We start from the raw sequence: 20,461 nt of genomic DNA, 5'->3' as shown, positions 1-20,461 counted from the left end.
TGTAGATAGAGATCTATTAACTACTTCAGTTTGCCCATCAGTTTGTGGGTGACATGTAGTAGAAAATAGAAGTTTAGTCCCAAGCTTTTCCCATAAAGTTTTCCAAAAGTGGCTTAGGAACTTCACATCTCTATCAGACACTATAGATTTGGGTAAACCATGCAATCTCACTATTTCCTTAAAGAAGAGTCGAGATATATAGCTATCATCATCTACTTTGTGGCAGGGTATAAAATGAGCCATTTTACTAAAACGATCTACTACCACAAAGATAGAATCATAACCCCTTTGAGTTCTTGGTAATCCTAGGACAAAGTCCATGCTTATGTCCTCCCAAGGGGTATTAGCTATGGGAAGAGGTGTATAGAGTCCATGAGGCATAATCTTTGACTTAGCTTGTAAACAAGCTATGCATTTAGAACAATGTCTTTGAACATCTATTCTCATGTGTGGCCAATAAAATTTACTTTTCAAAATGTTTAGAGTTTTATCAACTCCATGATGGCCCATAAGTCCTCCTCCATGACTCTCTTTGATAAGAAGTTTTCTAATGGATCCTTGGGGTATACAAAGTTTTCCTTTATTAAAAAGATACCCCTCAGAAAGATAGAATCCATCAAAAGGCTTCTTAAGACATGATGAATAAGTGGGTGCAAATGTTTCATCATTTTCATACAACTCTTTTATGTCATCAAATCCTAATATTTGGGATCCTAGGGTTACTAATAATGCATGTCTTCTAGATAAAGCATCCGCAACAACATTAGTACTCCCCTTTTTGTGTTTGATGACATAGGGAAATTGCTCCAGATATTCCACCCACTTGGCATGTCTTTTGTTTAGCTTTGCTTGCCCTTTTATGTACTTGAGAGATTCATGGTCAGTGTGGATGATGAATTCTCTAGTAACCAAGTAATGTTCCCAAGTTTTTAAAGCTCTAATGAGGGCATATAACTCTTTGTCATAGGTAGGATAGTTCAAGGTAGGTCCCCTAAGTTTTTCACTAAAGTAAGCTACGGGATGTCCTCCTTGTATTAAAACAGCTCCTATACCTATCCCAGATGCATCACATTCTAATTCAAAGGCTTTGGAAAAATCAGGTAAAACGAGAATGGGTGCATGAGTTAACTTATGTTTCAAAGTCTCAAAAGACAACTCTTGCTTATCACCCCAAAGAAAAGGAACATCTTTCTTGACTAACTCATTTAAAGGAGTAGCTATGGTGGAAAAGTCTTTCACAAATCTCCTATAAAAACTAGCTAGCCCATGAAAGCTTCTTACTTCTCCTATATTTTTAGGGGTTGGCCATTCTTGTATAGCCTTGATCTTCTCTGGATCAACATGCACACCTTCTTTTCCAACTTTGAAACCAAGGAAAATCACACTTTCTTGACAAAAAGTACATTTGTCAAAGTTGGCAAAGAGGTGGTGTTCTCTAAGAAGAAGCAAGACTTCCTTGATATGTTTAAGATTCTCTTGAAGACTTTGACTATAGATTAAGATGTCATCAAAGTAGACCACTACAAATCTGCCTATGCATTCCCTAAGCACATGATTCATTAATCTCATGAATGTACTTGGAGCATTGGTCAAGCCAAAGGGCATGACTAACCATTCATATAAACCAAACTTGGTCTTGAAAGCAGTTTTCCATTCATCTCCTTCATGAATTCTTATTTGATGGTATCCACTTTTAAGATCAATTTTGGTGAAGAGATTTGCTCCATGTAATTCATCCAACATGTCATCTAGCCTAGGAATGGGATGCCTATACTTGATAGTTATGTTGTTGATGGCCCTACAATCTGTACACATTCTCCAAGACCCATCCTTTTTAGGGACCAACAACACAGGCACAGCACAGGGACTTAAACTCTTTTGGATCCACCCTTTGTTCAACAAGTCATTAACTTGTTTCTCTATTTCTTTTGTTTCCATAGGGTTGGTTCTATAGGCTGGCCTATTGGGTAGGCTTGCCCCAGGTACCAAATCTATTTGATGTTCTATTCCCCTCAAACGTGGTAATCCACTTGGTACCTCTTTGGGAAATATATCATCAAATTCCTTTAAAAGTTTTTGCAACCCCTTCGGTAGAGAACCAAGTCCATGAGTGATTGAAACAAATGCATCTTTGCAATAAAGAAGGAAATGAGGTTGTCCAAGAAAAAGATTTTTGGAAATATTCAAGGTTTGAGGTTGGACAACTTCATGGGCTGAGGCATGGGTTACCAAATTCTTTCTTTCTTTCTTTTTTTCTTTTTTCTTTTCTCCATCCAACTTCTTCTTAAGAATTATTTGGTCCTCTCTTACTTGTGAAGGTGTAAGAGGACACAAAATAATTTTCTTTCCCTTGTGTTGAATGGTGATTTTGTTGGTGACTCCATCATGTAAAGCTTGTTTATCATATTGCCAAGGTCTTCCAAGTAATATGTGCCCAGCTTCCATTGGTACTATATCACAAACAATTTGATCTTCATATTTGCCAATGGAAATGGGTACACTTACTTGTTCTTTAACTACTATTGCATCATCCTCTTTGATCCATTGAAGTTTGTAAGGTTTAGGATGAGGAGTAGTGGTTAAGCCAAGCTTCTCTACCATTCTAGAACTACAACAATTGCAACAAGAGCCACTATCCACTATCATTGAACATGTCTTTTCTAAAACTTTGCATCTTGTGTGGAATAGGTTCTCTCTTTGTGACTGTTCTAATTCTACATGTTTACTTTCCAGGAGTCTCCTTACCATAAGTAAGTCACCATCACAAGGTAAAGCTTCTTCTTCTTCAGAAGTGGATGTTTCAGACTCACTATATGAAGAACCCTCACTTTCACTCTCATGCTCAAGGATGTAAGTTGACCTTCTATTGCGGCACTCAGATGCATAGTGCCCTTTTTCCCCACATCTAAAGCACTTAGTCTCCTTACTCTTATGATCTCTTGAAGGTTCTTTGACTTTTTCTTTTCCTCTCTCTCTCTCTTTCTTCATATCTTGGCTTGGTTTGACTACCCTCCCTCTTATACTCTTTCTTATGGTGAGAACTATGAGGGTAATCTTTCTTGGTGGAGCTTTTCCTCTTTAGTTGTTGCTCTACCCTCACACAAAGTTGGACTAACTCATTGAGATCATTGTAGGGTATAAGTTCAACCCTATCTCTTATGTCATAGTTGAGTCCACTTTGAAACCTAGCAATTGTTATCCTAGGTTCTTCTCTTATCCCAGCTCTCAACATGAGTAACTCCATTTTTTGTCTATATTCCTCAACACTCATGTTCCTTTGTTGGAGTTTATGGAGTTTATCCATTATCTCCCTATCATAGTAGGCTGGTACATGCCTCCTCCTCAAGGCAGATCTCATTTCATTCCAATACCTAATGGGAGGTAAGTGTCTTAGCCTATGGTCCTTGACTAAGGCTGTCCACCATATTAAGGCATAACCTTGGAAGCTTAGAGAAGCCATGGTGACTCTCCTTTCATCATCTATTTGGTGGCACTCAAACAATTGCTCAACTTTCATTTCCCACTCTAGGTATTCTTCTACATCATCTTTTCCATGAAAGGAAGGAAGATCAATCTTAGGCTCTCTTGGGTAATGCTCTCTAACTCTATGTTGTCTTCTAGGAGGCATTTGGTAGTGGTCATCATTGTGATGACTACTATTTTGCTCAATTTCACTTGGAGAAGATGATGATTCTTCTCTTCTCCTATGGGAAGACCTCTCTTTCTTTTTATCTTGATTAATCAAAAGTTGACTAATCATATCTTTGAGCTCACTAATCTCTTTATCCCTTTGTTCAAATCTTTGCTCAAATTCTTCCCTTAAAGACATTTCACTATTGGGTTTCAAACTTCCTTGCGCACTTGATTGACTCATTCTTGTCAAAGAAAAATTTTCAAAAGGTTTTCAAAATGTTTGACAAGTAATGAGTGAAAAAATTTTCACAAACTTTCTTTGTTTTTGGTGAAAAATTTCTAAGAGATTCTAGAAGTAAAAGATGTTTCTAAGTAGCTCCCAGGAAGAAGAGGTGAGTCACAAATGGACAAGCTTAGAAACCAAGTTCTTCCTTAGCCAGAGTTTCCTTAGAATGTTCTTTTACTTTAGTTTCTAAGTAGAAATTCTTCAAATTCTTTTTAAATGTTATGAACCTACAAACCAACGAAAGGTTTACTATATGCTATGCTATCCTAGATACCACGGAGACCTAAAAACAAAAGGATTACTCAAGACATTTAAGGAAAGCAATAAAGATGCAAGAATGTAAATGCTAGACGACCCTAAGTGAAAGTGCAAGTGACACTTGGAGCCCCTTGACACACTTTCACACTAAGAAAACGAAATTGGACTATTACAATGTTCAATTGTGAGCTTGGAATTGCTTCAAAAGCATTTTCCCAAGTCACTTGGCACAACAACAGAAATATAAAAAAAACTACAAGGTTCCGTGATATGAGTACTCAAACAAGCTCAATTAAATGTGTAAAAATAGTGTGGACTTCAATCTTCAGCTGCTGCCAAGTGTATCTCAAAAACAGTATGCAAGTTGTTCCAATTCTGGTGGCAAATTATGTTGTTGTAATGTATTCTGCAGCTGCTGGACAGCAGAGTTGCATCTACTCAAGAGCTCCTAATTGCTTTTCATTTCAGCTTTCCCCTCACTTCCTAGTATGCTACCATTATAAGTAAAGGTTTCTGCAACTGGATGGTTCACAACAGTTGTCACAGTACCTTAAATCCACTCAAACAAACCAAGCTAGATTTACCATTCTGCACCAGTTTTCCACACCAATTTCCAGCAATAATTGACAATTTTGGAAGCCAAAAATGTGGTAAACAAATGAACTAGGTATGGAAAAACAGCAAGTACACAAAAGGAACCTACCAAAGGTGCTAGAACAGATTAAGAAAGCAAAAAAAAACGCAAACACAGTTCAGAAATGATTCCAAATGCAAACTGTTTGATAATTTTCAAAACTGTTTGATAAAATGCCCCAATGACTTTCAGATTTTTGAATTTTGATTTTTCAGGGCCTGTAATCTGGATTGCACAGTTCAACAGCTTTTTATCACTTGATATTACTTCTTTGAGTCATCTATTTCATTTTTTAATCATGGAACCAGCTTTTTCACAATCCAGTAATGAATTTTTTTGCATCAAAATTACCAAACAGCAGCTGGAAAACAGAACTGCACCAGAAAAATTAGACTGAATTTTGGTTGGTGGTTTGAGATCCAAAACTATATGGAAATGTTTCAATCTTTGTTTGGACAGTTTCAACAATTTTTAATGATGATTTTGAACATGTTCAGACCTTAAGACAACTTAGTAACTGCCTATAATTCAAAATCATTGTTTCACTTCCATTTTCACTCAAAAATTGATGGTTTCAAATGCAAATTTGCATATAAGTCATGTTTTGACCAAATGAACAGTACTAGCAACTTTGAACCATCAATTGAAACTTGCTCAAGCTATAAAACAGCAAGGAAACAGCAGATTTTCGAAATTCCCTACTGCTGTACCACTTATGCAGTAAATGGCACCAAAATAACCAACCAAATTCAGTTTTATGGAATCAAAGTTTGAATCAGCAAGGAAAAGACTCTAGGAAATGTGAATACACAGATCTAAGCTGGAATTAAAGATGCTTAGCATGACCAAACTCAGATTAAACTATGCAATGAAAATTGGCACGGTGATAAACCAAATTTAAATCTGAAATAGCAAATGACTAGTGTCTATGCACAACCAAGCTATGCAAATTGCATTTCATTGCTTGTTATGGTTGGCTACACTCTTAGCATCATTCAACAACACTAAACAATGTTGTATCAAGCTTTAGAATCAACCAAAACCAGCTGAAAACAGATTTGATGATTTAGAACAGCAAACAAAATTCTGCATCAGATTTAAACAGAATTTTAAAACCAGTTTGGCTTATTGGATGCTTCAGCCTATATTACCAAGGCTAGATCAACTCATCACTGCCTCTGATGGTAACAAACAGCTTGTATAGCACTGGTAAGCACAGAACTCAACAGAAACAATTTCAAAACAGTGACAACTATAAAACAGCAACAGTAGTTTGCACAAGACTTTAGACAAAACAGAATTTAAAGTTCAAAGCTGGAATTGACTCAAACAAGAAATGATTCACCGTTTAAAATGAAAAATGGACATAAAACACTATAAGAACACAGAATTAAAGGCTGGAACAAAATTACAGAAGCAGAATTAAAAGAACAAAAACTGACACAGAATTAAAACTGAAACAGAAACAGAAAACAGAAACAGAGATGGAATTCAGCAGAATTAAATTGCAGAATGAGAAGAAATGCTTAGCTCCTTGGTGCGTGGAGAACCTAAGCTCTGGATACCACTTGATGGAGCCAAATTCCAGAGGAAACCAGTGGCCTGAAGCTCCCAGATCAGAGGTGTGGTAGATGTGTTGGTGTGCAGCGGAATTGATGGAGTAAATGGTGATGGAGATGTTTGAATGAAGCAAGGTAAAATGAGTGAAACCTCTCAGCTCAGAAAGCCTTCATATAATGGAAGGAAGCTTGAGAGAAAATGAAGAATTAGCAAGCAATTTTGACTCAAGAGCAGAATGCAAGACTGGAATATATTTCTCAGCATTTGGGCATAGCTCTAAAGTACCATACAAGGAAGAAACCATCCTATTTATAAGTGAAGATGGGTCTCTTTTCTGAATTGAACTCCCGCCTAATTTCAAATGGGAAGCCTAACAGCAACACCAAATCCTTCCAGCAAATCCCATGCCTTGCTCCAGGTCAGCTCCTCACGTGTTTGAAGCATCTTCTCATCCAACGTTGGGCTATTTTGGGGTTTTGGCTGGGTGCATATGACTTTGGCAGCAAGCTTCTCCAACCAGGCCTTCCTTTCACGTGCCAAATGCCATGTTGGCAGCTGCTCCCTCCAATTTATTTAATCCTACAAAACAAAGTAAACATGCTTAATTAAGAGAAGAAGGTTTAAGATAATTCACCTTCCATAGAAGCAAAATATTAAGTGATCCTTCTTCCTCTTGAACTCTCTTAGCCATGGCTCTAGTAAGAGGTCCAATGTATGTCTTAGATGGTCTTCCATCACACAAGCTTTCTTCCTTGCTCATATTTTCAATGCTAAAGGATTCTCATTTTCCTACCATCAGGATTCTTCAAGAAATTTTTATAGATTTCAGTTTTGTAGAATCTTGGAATGCCTTGATGTGCATTCAGTCCTCCTTGTTGAAATCCCGCTACATACCTCCAGATGGAATAATCAATACTTATCTCCACACCCTTTACTCTAGACATGAGATAATTACCTTCCTTTTTAAGATTTGAATAGAAGACCTCACAAGGTTTAGATAACAGTCCCCATTAAGTTCAACAAATTTTGTCAGACCAACTTTCTCCAACCATTCCTGAAATAAGAAGCCTTCACTGCGGAAAAATGAAATACTTAAACACTTGTGTCTGATCACTTCTTTGTACCCCCGTTGGCATATGAAACCAGTGTGTTGATCCTCATCACTGAACCACCCAAAAGGATCAACTTCTCTTCTAGAAGATGCATAGCGCTTCCTTGGTCGTGAAGATGAAGCGACCATCTTGCAGAATTTTGTATAGATTGTAGAGACTCTTTAACAGAAACAAGGATTTTGCATATTACAACTACAATCATGGTATGCATATATAACAGCGCGAAAGAGATGTACTCAAATAAACCCACATTTAAATTTTCAAATACAGGAAGCCTAATAACAAAGATATCAATTCGATTTCATTAATTTCAAAAGTTGACTTCTGTAAGACAAAAGGTTTTCACAAAATAGAAACATACATACAGTAACATGTAATCGACTATGTACTTAATCCAATCGATTAAAAGTCGTAGAAATTGATTTTCACAAAAAAAAATTCAATCACACAAACATCAATCATACATTCAACAAACAATTATTCAAACAAATGTCATGCATGATGCATTAAGATAATACTCAAGAACTTTGATATCATCAACTTAGCTCATCCTTGAGTTGTGCACTACTACATCAACCTTTGCTATCGTGCAAAACAATAATAATGTTTCGATGCTGGTACCCATTTGAATTTAGGTCCTTGTTTGTTAGCAGAAAGTTGTTCCTTGGGAATCCATTTGTATAATCCCTTTGGAACACCAACATTTCTAAAATAGAAGTTTCTTACTGTGTGACCAAGTGTATTGCAGTAAAATCATGCATTACTAGTAGGTTTACTCAGATCAATAAATTTCTTTGAGTTTATCCTATTACTTTTAGCCTTATAACCAATACCTTGTTGTAGATAGCTCTTCCAGATGATCTCAACACAACATCAAGATTTTCTTTACCTTGAGTGAATTTTGCCAATGTGTTGGTTAAGTACTCAATTTTCTCAACATGTAGAGGACAATTATCACACTCTTTCTCAACAACTTGTACTTTGGTCTTTACTGTCTTTGTAGATTTCATAACTTCTTCAAGATCTTTTTCAAGCTTTTCATTCTCCTACACAAGATTATCAATTATGTATTCATAATCTCTTCTCTCAGATGATAATCGATTCACTTTGTACTAAAGTCGCATTGTCTCTACATGAATTTCTTGAAATGCTTCTAGTAGCATGTGGTACTTGACTTCTATTGGTTCATTTTCGAATTCACGATCACTATCATCCTCTGATTGTACAAAGCCTGCCATGAAGCATATATTTGATTCTTCTTCGCGATCACAGTCTTCATCACTTAAAGATTCTTCATCATTGTTTTCCCAAGCAATATAAGCTTTCCTCTGCTTCTTGTTCTTGTCTTGAGGATACTTGGATAATTCTTTCTGCTTGTTCTTCAAGTCTGGACAATCAGGCTTGATATGACCATCCTTTCCACATTCCCAGCATTGAACATCGTTGCTTCTTGAACTCTTCTTTCCTCCTCTTGTAGAAACCTGCATTGTTAGTAAGTTGACTTTTATTTTTCATAAACCGATTAAACTTTCTTACCATCATATTCATCATTTCTTTTTCTGGTATATTTGCATCTCATTCAGTTTTAGGTTCATGAATCTTTGTAGCTTTCTTGCTTGTGGCTTTTAGAGCAATCGATTTCTTCTCTTCAATTTCTTCTTCCTCCTATAGCCTTCTAAGCTCCAATTCATGTTCTTTGAGTTTTCCAAACAGTGTGGCCATGTTCATGTTGGTCAAGTCTCTTGATTCAGAAATTGTAGTAACCTTGGGTTGCCAGCTTCTATTCAGACTTTCAATATCTTGATATTGATCTCTTCTTTGTCAAAAACTTTTCCAAGAGCCATGAGGTGGTTAACTATATGCGTGAATCTTTTCTGCACCTCGTAGATAGTCTCACCAACCTTTACTCTAAATAATTAATACTCATGTATCAGTGAATTCTTTATGGCTCGCTTTACTTCTTTTGTGCCTTCATGTGTGACCTCCAAAACATCCTACATTTCCTTTGCTGTCTTGCACGATGAAATCCTGAAAAATTCATCCATAGTTAGTGGAGAAGTATTTACATTACGTGCTTTGACATCATATTGTGCTCTACGATTTTCATCCTGAGTCCACTCATAAAATTTTTTCAAAACAGTGTTTCCATTGATAACATGAGTTGGCTCAAATGAACCGTTTAATGTTGCATCCCAAACACCTTTATCCACAGATTCAAGAAAGATTTGCATTCGGATTTTCCAAAAAGCATAGTTTTCACCAGCAAATAATGGTAGTCTATTTGTTGATGCACCTTCACCAAAGGTTTGAGAACTAAAACTCATTTTCCAAGATCAGTCGATTTTAACAGAAAACGTAATCGACTAGTTTTTCAAATATCTTATGAAAACCAGCTCTGGTGCCAATTGTTTAAAATAGAATGACTTAGTTTCAATACCAAGAGGGGGGGGGGGTGAATTGGTGAAACACAACAATAATGTTTTCTTTAAATCTTTTTTGCAAAGTAGATGCCTTTAAAAGGTTTCTTGAAACGCAAGGAAAAAGACTTTGTAGTGCAGCAGAATATAATCGAATGCGTAAAAGGTAAAGTCGACTTAATGTAACAGAGTAGGGATAAAAAGATCAAACGCTGAGTTTTTATACTGGTTTGGCCAAGCCTACATCTAGTGTCCTTCCATCACAGGAAACAAATGCACTATAATGATCAAGGTTTTTACAACAAGGCTTTTATAGCGACAACCACGTCAAAAATATAAAACACCTCTTTAACCCTCTAATCAAAATATAGGCATATACAAACAACGAACAACAACAAAATGTCTCCTCTCCTACATTGTTTAACACTTTGAACAATCCTCAAAGTCCAGAACTCCGCACGTTCTCTTCCTGTAATCACAACAGGGCAACTCCAATCTTCACAAGATTGATAGAAAATGATCATGAAATAGACACCTAAAGTATAGGTTGATCAGACAATAAGAGCACACAGATTCTTGCTCGTCAAGAAATCACCAAAGATGAACACCACAGTCTTCTTGATGAATTCTTGGAGCTTTCACACTTTCTGCAAGTGATCAATAATCTGAAAGAAATCAATCAAATCGTTAGAATAAAAAAAATCCTTGCAGAAATTAAATTCGCGTCAATTTATAGCAATTCGTAACTCTGACGCATTTTAATCGACTTAGCTACTAATGTAGTTGAATATAACACTTCAGTTAAAGCAGTTAGCAACAATAAATGCAGTTAATTGAATGGACAATTAATGCAGTTGAATCACAATAAATGCTTGGTCAACATATTTAAAAATGTAGTCGTTGTAACATTTCATTCAAGCACTAACAGAATTTCAAAATTGTAACAGACTTAGTCGAAAGCAGGTTGCATGTAATCGACTATACAACACAGTTAAACAAAGTTTTGAAAAACTTTCTCTTCAAAAATTCTCACAACACACTTTGAAAAAGTTTGCGTAAAGCCATGAGTTTTAATCGACTTACTTCATAATGAAATCGACTTAAAACTGTTGTTTTGCCACATATTATAAGTTCAACAAAAGTGCATGTGGTTTTCCTTTTCTCAAATATATGTCGTGCATTCACAGATAATATCTCATTTAAAATACAGTGAATCTCAACAATGACAGAATCAACACAAACATGTTCTCAAATAATCATAAACATGAAAGTTATGAACATGTAACACATAAACACATGTGTTATTAATAATGTGTTGTCATCATAAAATACCAGAAGCTCTGAGATTGTAAGGTTTAGCTAAACCAGTGCTCTCCCTATCAACAATCTCAACATATGCGTTAAGGGTTTATTCTACGGTTGAGGGGTTTTCGTTGACGACTATTGGTTGATGGTCCTTGCTGGCTTTTGTGCCGTTGTCGAGGAGGCTATGGTCGAGGGAGGCTGTCGACAATCCCTACGGTGGAGGTTTTGTTTTGTGTGAGTGAGGTTGTCTAAAGCATCTTGCTGAAGGTTTTGTGTTGTGTTTCTTCCCCATCGTCAAGGTAAGTAGGTTTTTAATTGAAACTGAATGTGTTGAGCCCTTGTTCTTGGTAACAAGGTGTTTGATGATTAATATTTGTTGGTGTTACAATTTTCTAATGTAATTTTTCCATTATTGTACAAGGTTTCCATTATCGATCAGGGGTTGAGACATAGAACGTGTGGAAGGTTCCAACATAATTGGTTAAAGCTGGTTGCAAAAAGGCTACACTCAAGTGTCCAACAGTTCATCATTTCCAAGTAGGTAAAGTTCCCTAACTTTTATTTATGTTATTGTATCATTCCTTAACTTTTAATGTTTGAACAAGAAAAATTTTCTACGAGACTTTCACATGTTAGATCCGAACATGGGTCAGCTCCTACATCGGATGCTGTGAGTAATGAAGAAAACAACCTTCGTAGGACACAATGTTGGGTAGATGTCGTTGGTGGGAAGAAAAAGGGACGAGTGTACGGTGCAAGACAACTTGCTGCAAACTACACATCAACAAGAGGAGGTACTCTAAAGCACCAACCTTCTTCTTCAACCACCACTGCTGACGAGATCGTCGAGCGCCTGACACAGGTAATACAACACGACCAGGAAAATCGTGATTTGAGAGACGAATATAGCTCATTGAGAGACAAGTTTACAAACTTTAAGTCCCTGGTCATGAGAGCGTTGTCTGAAGCTTCACACCTTCATTCCACCGTCCCTCCGACCTAGCCACGACCCTCCTCGTCACCCGTCGTCTCTCAACAGATCACATCAGTCCAGCTCACACCAGTCCAGTCATTTATAGAGCAACAAGATGATGAAGATCATTCTGATGATGACTATGTAGATTATTAGTTTTGTTTTGTTATTGAACATTGTAGAACATTTGGATGTTAGAACATTATGATTCTACTACATTTATAATATGCTCATGTCTTTCAAACATATACATTGTTTGTCTAGATGAACATATTGTTTTATGTTTTATGTTTCATGTTTCATTTACAAAAACAGGTTCTTAAATTTGAACAATACAAATGATGTTATATTATTATTTACTCCATCAATGAATGGATGATTTTGGGATGCATATTATGCAAGTCTGTCTGTGGTTTGAAAATGTTATGCAGGTCTGTCTGTGCTGTGAACACTTTATGCAGGTTTGTTTAGTTGGATAACAAATACAAATATAACTTAATTCTACCTGGAACTTACCAAAGGACTTACTGAAGGTCTTTGCACTTCGGTAATTACCGAAGGCTTTTGCCCTTCAGTAATTACCGAAGGCTTTTGTCCTTCGATAATTACCGAAGGACGAAGGCCATCGGTAACTATTAGCGACTAAGGATTTACTGACGGTATTTGGTCGTCGTTAATCCGTCGATAAGGGTCTATTATCGACGGCTTTTGGCTGTTTCCGACGGACTGGGGTCGTCCGTAATGCTCTTCTTTTTGGTAGGTAAATAATCGATTATCAATTATGATAATTGATTATCACTAGCAGTTGGGAGATGTCTTTTCAGTTTCTAACCCTGGGCTTATAAATAAAGGTCTTCACAACTCTTAGAATTTGAACTTTTCATTTTGAAAGTATTAGAATTGTGTGCCTAAGGGAAGCTCTTTGAGAGTGAAAAGGGAACTAAGTCATTTGAGAATACAAATTTTGTTTGAGGAAGTTCTAAGGTCTAAGCAATTCTCTTCAAGTTGATTGAGCAGGTTCTTCCGTTCGTTTGTCGAAGGAAGATGTCTTTTGTTCTTACTCTTTATTCCATTCTATTGTAATGTATGAACAATATTTTAGTGAAAAGTCAATCATTGTTTATAGTTATTAACAACTAGACATAAAATCTTTTGATTCGAACCAAGATAAAAATTTTTGTGTTGATTTTCTTTATCTCTATCTCTTTAGCATCCTAACTGTTTGATAAAAGTCTTAAAAGAAAATCAAGATTTTAAAAAGAACCATTTTATCTTGGCTATTGACCGTAACATGCTTTTCCGCTCTTTCGCCCTTAAAACATTCCGTTGTGCGAGACACTGGTACCTATAGTGTGTCTAACAAATATTGCTCAGATCATGTGTGCATGTGTTTTGTTTGATATATGATAGAACATCATGCCAAGTTTCACATCATTTGATAAGTAAATGAAGATCAATGAGACAATAAGTATAAACCAATAAGTTGAAATACTTGAAGAATATTCTGAAGCTTAAGTTTGTTTTGTAGTAATGTTTTCATCATCTATCAAAGGATTCATGCCAAATTCAGAAACTTCACTCAAATATCTTTAGGGATTGAAGCTAAAGCTGGAATTTTTACCAAATTTATCTAACATAAGTCTATGTCAACTATGACTAAGCTATTTGGTCAGTACGGTGTGCGCTTTCATCATTTGAAGAAGTAAAAAGTTATGTAAACTTAGAGAGATAAGTACTATCAATTATCAAATAAATTGCATAAAGAAAAGAAGAACAGTTAATGCTGCATGGAGTACATTTAATGTTTATCTTTGTCAAAACTCAACAAATGATAACAAGAAGAAGAAGACATTCAAGTGAGTTCAAGGGTATTTGATAGGAAAAAAATGTTTTATACCAATAACTTCTTCAAAAATGTTTTTATCTTTCGCCCTTAAAACATTTCGTTGTGCGAGACACTGGTACCTATAGTGATGTGTAACAAATATTGCTTAGATCATGTGTGCATGTGTTTTGTTTGATATATGATAGAACATCATGCCAAGTTTCACACCCTTTAATAAGTAAATGAAGATCAATGAGACAATAAGTACAAACCAATAAGTTGAAATACTTGAAGAATATTCTAAAGCTTAAGTTTGTTTTGTAGAGAATGTTTTCATCATCTATCAAAGGATTCATGCCAAATTCAGAAACTTCACTCAAATATCCTTAGGGATTGAAGCTAAAGCTGAAATTTTTACCAAATTTATCTAACATAAGCCTATGTCAACTATGACTAAGCTATTTGGTCAGTACGGTGTGCGCTTTCATCATTCGAAGAAGTAAAAAGTTATGTAAACTTAGAGAGATAAGTACTATCAATTATCAAATAAATTGAATAAAGAAAAATGTTTTATACCAATAACTTCTTCCCTTACCTATATAAGGACTCTTTAAAGAAGAAGATAAAAACAAGAACTATTTTTTTTAAGTAACACTGTTGAAGATTTTCTACTTCTGAAAAGTTTTGTCAAAATAATGTTCAACCGAACATACTAGTTGAAAGAGTCTAATCATTATATACGTTAAAAGACTAAATTCTCTATTGACCTAAATTTGTGATTTGTTAATCACTCAAACTTTGTATTTATATAAGTTAAGAGTAACTTATGTAGAGAATACTTAATTAAGTCAAGAATGACTTATGAAAAAAATAATTAAATAAAGTTAACCGAAAATGATTAAAAATAAAAAAGATATTCAAAGTTAAATATATATAACTTGATGAAAAATATATTTAATTGAATTATAAATTACTTACTAAATAAATACTTGTATTTCACATTCACATTACTTACTAAAAAAAACTTGATTAATTTAGTCCATAAATAATTCACAACTTGCTTCAATTTAAATTAGATATTTTAAATATAAACACACCTTCCAAACCAAGACAAAAACCTCCATGCTAATTTGAGTACATTTCAAAACAAATTCAAAATTCATCATATTTTTTCTCCCTTTCACATTTTTATCTCATATTTATAATAAATTTCATTTTAAAATTTAAGATTGAATCTATTCTATTATTTGTTTGTTTGTATTTTATTCCATTTTTAATTAGTTTAAATATAAGTATTTACTATAATTTAGAAATAAAAAAAGATGAAATAAAAAAAGATGAGATAAAAAAAGTTTATAAATATTTTCCATCAATGGGTGCACTGCATGTAGCTTTTCTTCTCTCTCCTTCCCAACCTTTTCTTTTCTTCCTCTGTAAAACCCAAACACTCCCTTCCTCTGCCACCGCTAACACCAACCCTTGTCACCCAAATCTCCAATCTCAAAGAACCACCCTAACGCTCTCTCCACCGATTCTGCCATGGCCAAGAAGCGCAAGTCCATTACCACCAGCCTCGACGAGGTCGATCGGACCCTCTACGCCTCATTCTGTACCGCCGCCAATTCCCTCTCCCAGCTCTACACGCACACCATGAACCACCAGAAGCTCTCCTTCAACGCCGGCGAACGCCACGCCCTCGTAATAAAGCCCGCCCCTTTTTCGTTGTTTCTTCTCCTTTTCCATTTTGCTAAGAAAGAAAAAGGGGCTTTTTTGTTGTTGGAAGAGTGGAATTTGGATTTGATTTTTTTTCCCTTTTATTTGGGTCTTCTTTTGACCGGTTTTTGGGAGTTTAGATTGTTGGGATTTTGTGTTGGTTAGTTAAATAGAGAACATGGTATTTATTTTGGTGCTTTTTAAAATTTAAATGTTTTTGTGTTTGATTTTGAATTCAGGAAGATTGGATTTGGATGAAAAATCTTTGTTTTTTGTTATTCTTTGTGTGTTATGAGAGCTATTGTGGGGGATTTGAAGATGTGGAATGGTTTTTTTTCCTGACATGCTTGAATCAGAGTTTGTTCATTTTAGTTAAACTATTTGAGTACACATTATTTGAACAAGTTGGAGCTGCTTTTGATATCTTTGCATTTGGGAAATTGTGTTACAGTTTAAACTATTAATTTTTTGTTGTTGTTGTTGTTGTTGAGTACTGGTTCTCTTTTTTTATAACGTTTTCTTATTGACCGTTGGAATTGTTTTGACTCCATTATTTGACCTCATTTTAGTGATATCCGTCGTGCTGTTTATCTCATCTTTCATGTATGTCGATTGGTTGTTCAGCTGCAAGTAGGTATTGTTATATATGTTTCTTTCGTGTTGTGAATAAAAACTTTTGCTGGTTCCACTTTTCGAGTTGTAACTGCAGCATAATTATTCGTGTGTCTAGTATATGCTTCGCTCTTGTGTTTGGGGTCTTGACCATGCGTTTATATTTTCGCTGCGGGATGTTCTGATTTCAGGAAAATCTTTATGAGTGGATTTGGAGACAACAAGAAGGAGGATCAAGGGTTGCAACAATTGATGTGCTCAACTACATACAGGTTGGTTTGGCATTTACTCCTTTTGCATATAATATAGTATTATCGTGCATGCTTGTACTGTTGGGATTGGGATTGTTCTGTAGCAAACAGAGATAATGACTTATGAAAGGCCAACAGATCAGAAAAACTGGTTTAGTTCAGACTTTATTTCTTATATCAATGTTTTTAAAGTTGTGGTTGTGGTAGCATTGCAATTACATGCACAATAAATACAAAATTGCACGGATATATGGCCAATGCAACAACATGTGGGATTGTGGATAGACTGCTTCTTATAATCTTGTAATGGACTATTGGCTGGATCATGGGCTAAATTTTTCACTTGAGGTTGTCAATTTATAAGCTTTCTGAACCAAGCCTCACAAAACAAAAAGCTTTATATAGTCAGTCTATAAACCAGCTAGGATCAGCAGAGTGTTATTTTGCACACAGGGAAAGAAACTGGTAGGGATGCTTGCTTAATTATTCAATTTGGTCTCCATAGCCAGGGTCAGTGTCATTGACCTCTCTCTGGCAACTTTCTTTCTCTCTCTGTTCTTTTTGGCATTTCAAGCTTGAGCATTGAATGAATGCTAATTGTTAATTTGTTAAATTCTTGACATTACTCATTAATATTTTTTATAATATCAAATCATGGTAGTTGAATTGAGGTACAAATTATGTATCGGAAAGTTTGTGAATAGTAAGATTCATGATTCACAAACACTAAAAAAATGTAAGATATACTTAAATATATAATATTTATAAACATGCAAAGATACAATTAATAACAAAACAAACTCAGTCAAAAAGAGTGGTTGTTTTAGTGTATTTATTTACTACACAATTTCAGTAATACAGCCTTAAAAAAAATGTGGTATGAAGATTCCTATAACCATTGTTGTTCCACAGCTCTTCTGTTTCCTCATTCCCCTATCTTGCTGTCCACAATCTTCCACCGCTCTTCCCACTGTCCCGGTCCTCCTGTTGTCGCATTGCAGTTCCTGCTCTTTTACTCAGTTTGTTCTAATCATTGGAGAAGCACAGAGGAACCATTACCACCTATTTTTTTGTTTATTTCATGGTTTAAAAGAAACTAAATTTATGTTTTTTACCAAACCAGTTTGCATGACCCAACCCATTTCAAGTAAAACCCAAATGCAAATTTACCATGATTTAGGGCACGAAAGAAACCAGAATTGCAATTCATGCGAACTATTCGAATGATACAAGAGTGATGCAAGAGTAAAAACAATAAAGTGGATCCCCTGTGATATTTTGAGCAGCGGTGTAGTAGTATCAAATCCCAAAAATAGAAAATATTTTCCTTTACTTGCAAGAACTAAGATAAGAAAGAAAAAACTTTTACCAAGATTCTATAAAAATGAATCTATCATATATTTTTGTATATGATATATAAAATCGAGATAGTTACCTTTCAGAAAATTATAATTAGGGCGTTAATGCCAATGATTTATTCCCTTTTCTGAAGGTAGGAGAAAAGATAAAACTAAAATAAAAAAAAGATGAAATTCTTTATTTATTAGTATGGTGAGGGAAAAGAATAGTATCGGATTGTAGAATTCATATCGTGTATGGTACTTTTTGCATGGTGTGTATCACAGTATACTTACTACCATGAAATAGTCTAGTTTATTCATTTATTTAAAATGTTGCTTATTAAGATGTATTAATAAAAGCTGGTTTGCTCCCGGCATATTTCATCTTCTGTACTTGTATAACAGGAGGTGAAGTGTATTAGTATACATATGCTATTTCAAATATTCAAGCACAATTGTATAAATTCTGTTAATCCACCTGTAGGCTTTAGAAGGTCTGTGATTACAAAGTAGCCTATAAACTCAAAGGAGAGTTTTATCATACTGATGTAGTCCTAGTTATACTCCATGGTTGTGAATATTGAACTTCAACGGCACAACAAGAGTCACATTGTAAATAACATTTGGTGTCAAATTTGCCATTTGTAATACACACTTTTTCAAAATTATTGATGATTTGGGTTGTGGAATATATGAAAGTCCATTCTTCTTGCAGAATGAGCTGGATTATTGTGAAGAGCCATCTATGTCACCTAGAGCACCACTGCAACACCACCAGTCACAACCAACATTGCATATGCCCAGCTTGGGCTTTCCTGTCACTTCAGCGTCTTCTGGCCAAACTATAGCTGCACAAGGACTTCGTGCCGAACCTGATGAAAATCAACAGAAAAATTCTGTGTTTTCGAATGCCTTGTCAAGTCCAATACGCCGAAGCCTTCAACATTATCAAATTGGTGAGGGAGGATGCTACAGCAATGGTCCCTTCATGGGGAATGGAAACCGGAACACTGAACTTGGCTTTCTTTCTCAGCATGGCAGGGAATCAATAGTAATGAGCTCCAATGATTCTGCCATGGATATGCATGCAGACTAGTCCTGTATATTGGTTTATCAATTGGGAATTCTTAACTCAGCAGCCTTCTGCAACAGCTACAACAGAAGCCAACAACCTTGGAAATTCCATGTCTGGATTTTCTCATTGGATCTTGCAAGAAACGACAGGCGGAAGGAACTAATTATGTTAACCTTTTACTATGCTTATGTCAACCGGGTGATCGGTTTGGGGTTCTCAGTGGTTTTTGTAAAGTTTTTAAGAGTTTTAAGAGTTGTTTTAGTGGTTTGGGGTTTTTAAGTTTTATGTCAACCAATTCTGTTGATCAGCTTTTAAGAGTTTTATTTTGTACCTTGAATTGTTTCACTCCTCGCCCTTTCACCAAAAAAGCTGTCTTTTCAGTGTACGGCTGATTCTATCTGAAGTTTAATATGTAAATCTTTTCTTGCGTAAATTTGCTCTATATGGCAATTAACAGCTTCAATTTTCTTGTTGGTGCCTGCCTTGCTTTTCTTTGCTTGTAGTGTGTTCAAATCTGAGGTTACGTGTGGAAAAAAAGTTAAAGAGACTTCTTTGTTTTTCTTCTTCTTCAATACACAGTTTCAACTGATATATATAAACTAATTGGAACATGGTGGTTTTCTTACAATTTTGTTCTTGAAAGGTATTTTAGTGGGTTAAGAGAAAAGGGTGAATATAAATTGCCTTTAACCTAATCTTGATTCCTTAGTAATTTGAGAATTTTGAACCTATCAGATCAATCCAGAACAATTTTATTGTCTAAGAACTACTGTCTTTTTTTTTTCCTTTCATTGTACAAATGCATCTTGACACGAAAGGTTAAGCTTTTGGCCCAATGCTCACTATGTCAAGCTTTCAAAATGGAGAAAAACTCATACTTCATTCAATTTCCGACTCTCCTGAAGTTAAATAGTTTTCTCCTAGTATTCTAAGCTTCCTTCTAAACTTTCCAGTAAGGAATTAATTCCCACAATGCCTTTATTTTTCATTAGAAAATTAATTATTGAAAGCATTAAATCTCCACTAGAATTAAAACTCTACTAACCACTATAATGACTTAAGGAAGATTGGAAAACATAAAAAAGAACTAACCTAAAACATAAATAAAATCTAAAGAGTTTATTATATAAAAAGTATATATGAAAATTCATGAAAATTAGAATATGAGTCTTGATTGCTTTTTTAGCTAAAAATCTAAGCAATCCACTCAAAATAACACTAGTTGAATTAGGCATCTTAGTCCAAAAACTAAACAATCTATCAACAAATAAGAATAGAAATAAAAACACATAGTAAAGCTTTCTGATTTCGTGTAAAGCTTGTAAGTAAAGCTTCATATTGTCATTATCTACAAAGATAAAGAAAACAAAATACAAAAAGATAGAGAAATGCATTACGTATATGTATTAAATGTTATAATGTTAGATAGAATTTAGACATGTCTCATTGTACTAAGCGTTTAGCATA

At 35.1% G+C, this 20,461-nt stretch overlaps 1 protein-coding gene across 1 annotated transcript; it reads left to right on the top strand.

The window, feature by feature from the left end:
* The first annotated feature begins 15,389 nt into the window (after nt 1–15,389).
* On the top strand, nt 15,390–19,461 carry LOC124831484 (nuclear receptor family 2 group C protein). Its single transcript, XM_047305479.2, has 3 exons — nt 15,390–15,701; nt 16,520–16,600; nt 18,635–19,461. The coding sequence occupies exons 1-3, from the start codon at nt 15,543–15,545 to the stop codon at nt 19,013–19,015; spliced, it is 621 nt and encodes a 206-aa protein (XP_047161435.1). The 5' UTR covers nt 15,390–15,542; the 3' UTR covers nt 19,016–19,461.
* Nucleotides 19,462–20,461: the final 1,000 nt, after the last annotated feature.

The sequence above is a fragment of the Vigna umbellata genome, chromosome 4 (assembly GCF_029865625.1).
Source record: "Vigna umbellata cultivar VRB3 chromosome 4, Vumbellata_1.0, whole genome shotgun sequence".
In the NCBI taxonomy this organism is placed as follows: Eukaryota; Viridiplantae; Streptophyta; class Magnoliopsida; order Fabales; family Fabaceae; genus Vigna; species Vigna umbellata.
The sequence above is the reverse complement of the archived record's forward strand: the minus strand, read 5'-3'. Positions and strand labels throughout refer to the sequence as shown.

Coding starts and splice junctions, on each gene's coding strand:
- LOC124831484 (XM_047305479.2), top strand. CDS start 15,543: ATGGCCAAGAAGCGCAAGTCCATTACCACCAGCCTCGACGAGGTCGAT. Junction 15,702..16,519: donor CCGGCGAACGCCACGCCCTC/GTAATAAAGCCC, acceptor TTCTGATTTCAG/GAAAATCTTTATGAGTGGAT. Junction 16,601..18,634: donor ATGTGCTCAACTACATACAG/GTTGGTTTGGCA, acceptor TTCTTCTTGCAG/AATGAGCTGGATTATTGTGA.